Below are 8,536 nucleotides of genomic sequence, written 5' to 3'. Positions count from 1 at the left end.
CCTCAGACGGCTGTTGTGAGGATTGAATGGGGTAACATTTAAACTAACTGGCAAAAGCAGGTGCTCAATATATTAAAATTCACATGAAAAAGATAAACCGGGAAGGGAGTTGGCAGGAAGCCAGGAAGCCTCCTGTGTTCTCTGCAGGAGGCTTATCTAGTTCATCAGGATCTTGGGAACAGCTAGTCTTCCTCTGCTGCATTCTGAGAGTTAGGTGATGAGTCACCACCTCAAGAGGCCATCTAGTTCTGGCCGATCTATCTGACTGAATCGTGGACCCTAGGACCCAGCTAACTTGTTCTCCAGCCAATTTAGAAGAATGAGTAGCAAAAATAATATGGCAAGTATTTCTTGAAGTGCCCTAACCCTCTGTCCTTATTAGTGTACCCTGTGAGGAGTGGCCTGCCTTGACTTTCTGTCAAACTGGAGCAGCCTGAGACTAAGGGCAAATCTCTTGGCCTTGGCCGGCCACAACTTGGATATGCAGGTCAGGCTTATTGTTAGGGAAGCTCTGAGAGTCAATTAATCTGATGCCTTTTTATTATGAGTTCAGGTGCAGCTCCATTTACAAGCTTTTCTTTCAAAATCATTCAGCCATTAAAGCTGCATAATCTTGGAAGGTTCAGAAGACACATGCTTGGTAAATGTTTTTCCCCTTCACACATTATCTCTCATGTTTATTCATGAAAAGTGAACCAGTCTTATAATTTAAACAGTGTCTTGGGGTATCTGGCCTCCTGTATTTCTAAGGGGGAGGAAAGATGAGGCTATCCCAGAAGCCATTTCAAAAGGGGATTTGAGGCCTGAATGCAGAGAACTCAACCCCAGGTACTAATGACCTTGCTTTGGCTTGCAAGACTAAGCCTGAGGCCTGTGGCACTTAAGAGGGTTACTGAGTACCCAGACAGGCAAATGCCTGTTGATTGGATGGCTAAATTGTGAAGAAAGCAAAGCTTACCTGTGCAATGTGTCCATGCCTTCATTCCTACTTTCTGAATCAACAGTGCCTTTTATTGTTCTGCCCAACTGTTAAGATGTTCCACCTGTGCCTGCTGTTTGGTGCAGAACTCCAGGCTATAGACCAACATTTCTCAAACCTGGCTGCACATTAGAGTCATCTGGGGATCTTTTAAAAACCCAGCTGCCTTGGCTGCACATCTGATCAATTACATCAGACTCTTGTAGGGAGGAGTATAGACATCAGCATTGATTAAAGCTCCTGAGATAATTCCAATGTGCAGTCAGGATTGAGAACAGCTGGTCTATACCAGTTCCTCTTGAAGTATGGTCTGTAAGTCACAGGCTGCAGAATCTCCTTGGATGTTTGTGGAAAATGCAGATTGCTGGGTTCACCAGCCCTATAGGCACAAAGTCTCAAGGTGAGATCTGGAAAATGTGTTTTAATAAGCTCCCCAGGTGATTCCTAAGCTTTTTGCAAGTACCCCTGCTTCTTATGATATGGCCGTTCTTGCTTCCCATCAGTTATCCTAGTCTTTCAGTTCCTCAAAGATATCAAGTTTCATTCATCCTCAGGACCATTGCATATGATAGTCGCTCTACTTGGAAGACATTTTCCTCTTTCTCCTTGTTATTAGGCATTTGGCAGACTTAACAATGATGCTATTGTAACCCCAGAAAGTCATTGCAAAGTGCATGCTTTGGGGGTGAAGAGTAGACACTGCAGGGCCTTGGAATAGTAATGGTTTACTATTTAATGAGTTCCCTGTCACTGGAAGTCATAGAGAGATTGCTCCAGGGATGGTGGGAGAAAAGCCAGTTTGACAGGCGGTGGAGGGATAAGAGGGAAGACTTGAGTGACGTGGCACAAACTGGGTCAGATCTAGTAAAGAGGCAGCCCTGGGCAGCTGGCAAGAGATCATGTCAAGAGACACCATGCAGGTACCAGCAGGACCAGAAGATCAGCTTCTTAGAGCGAGTGCCACCTGGAAGGGGGAAACCAAGGGAAGGGGCACAGCAAAGGGCAAAGCTGGGTGGTGGAGGAAGTACCCAAACAGAGGGAAGAGCCACTCTGGCCACATCAAGTGAATACTGATGATCAGGAAACATTCATGGGAAGTTATTTCACTCTCTCGAGTCCAGTGTAAGTGAGAAAGTGTAGTTTAATTTAAAAGAGCCTAATTTAGCCTTCCATCAACTGTAGATCTTTTAACGAGGCCTTTATTCTTCTAGGACAGCATTTCTCAAACTTTAATGTGCGTAGGAATCTTATTAAAATGCAGATTCTGATTCAGTACGTCTGGGGTAAGGGCTGAGATTCAGCACTTCTAACCGGCTCCTAGATGCCCCTGGTCTGAGCACTACACTTAGAGCAAGCAGGTTTGAACATTGCGACTTATAACAGTGGACCCATGGTGTAGACAAGTCCAGAAATGACTGCTGAATCAACAGTTTTTATGTTAGCTTCCATATGCCTTCAGAATTAAGTGTGTGCATTCTAATTCTCTAAATGATGTATATTAGATTTCCATTAACGAAAATATATGTTTAAGTGGAACTCTCCAATTCCAACTTGCCAAATAACATAAAAAATTCCTGTCATTTTACTGACCTGTCTCTGAGTTGTTAATGGTGACATGCTGGGCAATGACTAGGTTACCTGTTTTTGTCCCTGGCCTGAAGTGGGTTATTAAATATACGTAGATGTTAGGCATGAGAAAACATTTACACAGTTTTCTTTTTGTCACTCATTCACAGGCTCAGTTGGTAAACTGTCTTTCAGAAATAGGGAGAAAGCATACTGAGTAAGAGCCCTCTTTGACAGCTTAAAATTTAATTACAGGAATTTTATTAGGAAACTGTCAAAGTGACTAGATTGCATAAGAGGATCGGTCAATGCCTCTAACTTGTTCTGAGCATCAGCTCTGCTTTCTGGATCATGAAATTGGCAGGAACGTACTGGGCAAAACAATGCCAAGTTCACGAAGATAGCACTGCTGGCGTTTACTGCAAGCCCATCTGCACACTGGGTGGGACAAAGAACAGAGGTCAGTGACAATTGGCATAGTAAATGTAAGGAAGGTGGGCCCAGGGCTCATCCCAAGGACTGAGAGCACATGGAAATGTCCCGTGCATTAAGCCTCAGTCTGAAATAGGCTGATCTAAGGCAGGCTAAGAGTTTACCCAGTCTTTACAGTGGAGATCACAACTGTGCTCCCAGGGACAGACTAGGGCTGTGTGTGTGTGTGTGTGTGTGTGTGTGTGTGTGTGTGTGTGTGTGTGTGTGAATGTGAGTCTAGGTGAACAAAATCACTAAGTTGACTGATACTTTAAAAGGTCATTTAATCCAATGCATTGCATCAGACCAACCCTAATGTCATAATTTCCAGACAGGAATCCATTCTATTCTAAATACTCCACAGGTAGGTCTATTTCACAACTTACCTCACAATTACCTCTTTCTGTTCAGCATTTCCTACATTCAGGAAACATTTGCTTATAACTAATATAAATCAATTTTTTAAAACTTACGAAACTCTTACTAAAAATCTAGAAATGTCCCTGGTTCTGTAGGGAACAACAGCATGAGTAAGGCCCCGTTCCTGCCCACTTCTCATTCATCACAACTGAATTCTTCCAAAAACTTTTGTTGATCCTTTACTCAGAATTAATTTTTTCCCTGAGCTGCTGTGATATTTAATTTAGAAATTTGTTATTGCATTGATCACATTCTGCTTTTTATTATGGTTTATGTGTGCATGCATGCTGGTTAACACGCTTCTTTAGACATAAAACAGAGAAGTTTGGATTGTCTAGAGCATCTGTCCCAGCTTAGGGTTTTTAATAAAATAATTTGAGGAAACTTAAGAGGATCCATGTCTGACTACCCAATGTGCTATATTTTGCTCATGAAGGAACTTGATAAGTACCTGTTGAATTAAAATTAACATTCTGTGCTCAAGAAGTGGGTATAATATTACCCATTGTGGCCTTATTTTCGGGGCAGAAGATTAAAACAACTTAAATATCTATTTAGAGGCCACTGGTTAAATGGAGTTTGGTATGCCTATATAGTAGAAGACCATGTACCTGTTGGAAAGATTGAAGTAGGTCTGTATGTACCAATATGAAACAGCCTCCAAGACACGGTATTAAGTAAAAAAAAAAAATGGAATAAAGAGTGATGTTTATGGTATGCTAATATTTGTTATAAAAATGATGTGTGGGTGTGATATGTGCACAGAATATTTCTAGGATACAAAAGAAATTGGTAACAGTGGTTGCTGATTAGGAGGGGAATTTCAGTGCAGTCTAGTACAAATAGAAAGAAACAATATCTATAGCCTCTTGATATGTTGGGAATAGAGTGACCTCCTAAGTACAGAAGGTGCAGCAGTGTTTAGGCCAGGAAGGAGCTACCTCCAAGAAGTTGCTGGTAAAGCCCGGACACACAGCTTAGGCACAAAAGCCCAGCTTCCTAGCTGCTGTGTGGGTGGGTGGCTCCTCTGCAGGTCAAAGTGTGATCATGCCAAATCGATGGCCAGCTTCTCTGTCACAGCAGCCCAACTGAGGAATTTGGCTGCAGCAGAACTCCTCTGCATCCCCCCCAGTGCACCCCCACTTCTTCCCAAGTAAGGCCCCGCCAAGATGGAGAGGAGATCTCGGGCACTGCTAACCCCAAAGATTCCTCCTCAACTCAGTCTAGACATTGTTTTGCACCAATCCCTAAGTCTAACTTTTGTTTATGATTGGGTTTGTTGGGGCTCAGAAAAAAACGAAACCCCAAAGTGTGGCACTTTGGTGTGCAGAGTACTTTGAACTAAAGGAGACTGGAAAGCCTCCAAGGAAACCTCAGAAACAAGGTCTCCCTCTCCGATCTTCTCCTGCCCTCCTGTCTCCTCCCCTTCTTTCTCCCCTGAAGCAACACACAGAAAGCAGAATTCCTCTTTCTTAAGGAGGGTCATAGAAACTAGAACCCCTTTCCCCCAAAGCAAGCCATAAAACCCTAGAAAAATTACTCTAACCTTCCCCTGCCTTTCTGTGTAGACAGTGACAGTAAAGAAATTATCTGGCCTACCTTGCCTGATAGTAGGTAATAAGACCCTCGTTCCAGGGGGGTCCTGCCCTGATCCCTGGAGGAAAAAAATGCTACAGACTGCAGCCAAGAAGAATCGGAACACACAGGCCTTGCTGGGCTTCCCCTTCCATTTATTAGCCTTAGATCACAGCCTTTTGCCCAATCACATTTCTGCATGGCCGTTCATTCTGCCTTAAATCTAAGCATAAAAATGAACAGTTTTCCTTGGATCTTTGGGTTTTCATTTCTAAAAGCTCCCATGTCATGTAAAACTTTGATGAAAGAAATTTGTTACCCTTTTCTCTTGTTACCCATCTTTTGTCACAGTATTGGCCGTGACTCTTATGATAGGTGAGGAAAGGTATCACGCCTCTTCACTCCTACAAGTTCAGTGTATTTCTGAGTTTGGCTCTCAGCTTTAATTTTATTCCCTGCTTTGCCTAACGGAAATTTATTCTTCAGTTTTTAGCTAAACTATTTCTCCTCAGACTGTTTCCTGTCATAAACTCATGTCTCACCCTGCCCTTCTTTTTATCACTTGTCACATCTGTTAATTGTTTAACTTCCGTCTTTCCTAAGACAGGCATCAGCTGAGCACAGTGCCTGTTTAATTCATAGGCACATTCCTAAAACCTTGCACTATGCCTAGCACATACTAGGCACTCGAACGTGTTGGAGGAATGAATGAATGAACGATTTATAGCACACTGTCAGCAAACTTTCAAAACGAAACATCCAGAGACACCTAATATAGGGAACATTTTATTTGGAAATATTTTGAGCATCATTCTCTTTTCATTTTTTATTAAGGCATCAATATTCTTTCTTCCTGGAGGCGGAGGGGGGAAATCATCTGAGGCTATAGTAAGTTCAATCTGAAGTCAAAACCAACCACTGTGTATTCAGAAGCAGCAAAAATACTGGTTATGGGCTGGGAGGAGCCACATGTTGGCTTTCTGAGTCCACTGCCAAGGAACAGATCCAGAGCAATGCATTTCAATTGCTTTGAAAAATGGCTAAGTTCCATTACATACCACCACTAAAGAAGATACCTCATTGATGGAGCTTTTCACCATGACAGAGGGTGTCTAGCGTTGGTTCACAATGGCCTGTTGCTTTTTAGCTTTCAGTTGGTTTAGGGGGAAATTGCTCAACCTATGAGAGCTGCTCAAATTCATACTGTTCTGGTTTTGCTTTGGAATTCTTTGTCCAGTAAATTAGCTCTTCATAACGCAGTTCCGCCATTTCTTATCCAGCATAGATTCATTCTACCCTTGACAGCTGACTAGGTGTGTGTGTATGTGAGTAGGGGTGCTATTGATTGGCACATATTGTCCCCCCTGGAGTTTAGGGGTGGCAGAAAGCTTTTATAGTACCAAAAAAGTAAACATTGATAATATGGCCTGACAACAATCAGATATGCTAAGCTCTAGAAGCAAAAGCAAGGTAGGATTGCCTCCAAATGTTGACAGGTATTAGCCATACCACAGTAACTAGATCTAATGTAAGGGCTAAATGCCTGGAGAGGCAGAACCCTAAAGGATGCTTAGTTATAGCTCCATGCTGCCCCCGAGTGGCTTGATGCTCCATTACACCCTCCTTGGAGCCAACCTTCCATTAAGAGTGAAGGCTCTAGAGGGCAGAGTATTCAAGATGTTAGATCTGGTCCAAGCCCAACAAATTCTAGAGTTAAAAGCAGAGAGGTTCTTAGTGGCTGAAAAAAATCGAAACCTGATGACATTTGAGACTCCAGTTTTGAGGAAAGGCTCTGATGATGAGGCTTACTTCTGCAGGCTACCAGAGACTCCTGAGACTTCAAGAGCTTGACTGATTTATCAGACACTCCACGTGGCCCAGAGACAAGGATGGCCAGAAGAGATGGGCCCCCCGGAAGGCATGGTTCCAAAAGTGTGAGGAGCAAAGTCATGGGAGGCAGGGTAGGAAGAGGGGACAGAAAGAGGGGCTTGCAACAGATCAAATGCTGACCTCCAGGAACAGGGTTTAGGGCAGGTGTGATGATTCCCCTCCTGGCCCTCATCTTGAACAAAGAAAAGGGAAGCCACATGAAGCTGGTTTGAAAGATTATATCAAAATTAATACCACTGCAGCTTCTATCCTTGGCTAACGGCAAAAGCGAGAAGGGTACCTGGAAAATAACTTCTTTCTTTTCCTCTAGATTTTCGAAGAAGCAAATAAATCAAGAATAGAAACCTATATATAGGAGGTTGGGCCTCCTGCAAAGAATGAAGCACTTTTTGTTAAATACAGGAGAGGCTACTTGGCTGCACTAATATGTGCTTTTTGGAATCTTATAGAGTGTCACCAAGTTGAACTTTGGAATGGCTTGAATCATCCCGGGAGCATCTGTGCCGGGCAGTCAGGAGTGAGGGCACCGCCTCCCACCCAGCCCCATTGGGCCTCACACCCTCTTCATTCCTTTCCCCATGAGGCAGGCAAACACGGTCATGACCATTTTGGGGTTCACTTCAACCAGGTCTTCTGGCAGGGCATACACTCTTGCTCCAATTTTTCGGGCCATAGAGATGGCATATCTAAAAGGGAGAAAAGAGGAAAAATAAGGAGAGCCTGAGAAACACAACACGAATGGGACCCTGGAGGGTCACAGTCACAGTTGTTCCATAGTCAGGACAGAACTCACTCCTGCAGTGGCTGGAGTCAGTCACCGCATCCTCACACTTTTGTAGACAAATTTTGGCTCAACCAAAGCTTCTGACAAAGCATCAGACTTGCTGGCTAGTCTCGTGATCATTATCAAGTGTATTATTTGTCCTTGGAGACCTCTTCAGCTCCTGCCTTTTTTTTAAGTTAAGTTTTTTTTTTTTGTAGAGACAGGGGTCTCACTATGTTGCCCAGGCTGGGCTTGAAGTCCTGGCCTCAAGAGAACCTCTTGCCTCAGCCTCCCAAAGCACTGGGATTACAGGTGTGAGCCACTACAGCACATGCTGCCACTTTTGATACACCAGTATTCTCTTGGGCTACATAGCAGCATAGCAGAAAGAGTCACAGAACTGAATAAAAATGGGTGCTAGGAAAAGCTTGCAGACTACATTTCAACTACAGTAACATTTTTACAAGGAACAAAAGAGGAAAAATGTATAATATCCTGACCTTGGCCAGGCGCGGTGGCTCACACCTGTAATACCAGCACTTCGGGTGGCCGAGGTGGGTGGATCACGAGGTCAGGAGATCGAGACCATCCTGGCCAATATGGTGAAACCCCATCTCTACTAAAAATACAACAAATTAGCCAGGCGTGGTGGCATGCGCCTGTAGTCCCAGCTACTCAGGAGGCTGAGGCAGGAGAATCGCTTGAACCCGGGAGGTGGAGGCTGCAGTGAGCCAAGATCGTGCCACTGTAGTCCAGCCTGGGCAACAAAGTGAGACTCCGTCTCAAAAAAAAAAAAAAAATCCTAGCCTTACACATCAATTTTTTAATTCTTTGTTCCATTCCAATTCTTGCCCACATATATTCGTACTTAT

The 8,536-nt window shown here is 43.6% G+C and overlaps 1 protein-coding gene across 8 annotated transcripts in view; it reads right to left on the bottom strand.

The window, feature by feature from the left end:
• Nucleotides 1-5,784: 5,784 nt before the first annotated feature.
• LCP1 (lymphocyte cytosolic protein 1) overlaps nt 5,785-8,536 on the bottom strand; it is an 84,280-nt gene continuing 81,528 nt past the window's right edge. For all 8 annotated transcript variants that reach the window (XM_055359613.2, XM_063697345.1, XM_063697344.1 and 5 more), the window contains one exon: nt 5,785-7,587. In XM_055359613.2, coding sequence (XP_055215588.1) covers nt 7,455-7,587 — 133 coding nt within the window. In that variant the 3' untranslated portion in view covers nt 5,785-7,454. The remainder of the gene's footprint in view (nt 7,588-8,536) is intronic.

This window comes from Gorilla gorilla, chromosome 14 (genome assembly GCF_029281585.2).
Source record: "Gorilla gorilla gorilla isolate KB3781 chromosome 14, NHGRI_mGorGor1-v2.1_pri, whole genome shotgun sequence".
NCBI lineage: Eukaryota > Metazoa > Chordata > Mammalia > Primates > Hominidae > Gorilla > Gorilla gorilla.
Note: the sequence above shows the minus strand (reverse complement) of the source record. Positions and strands in the feature narration are given on the sequence as shown.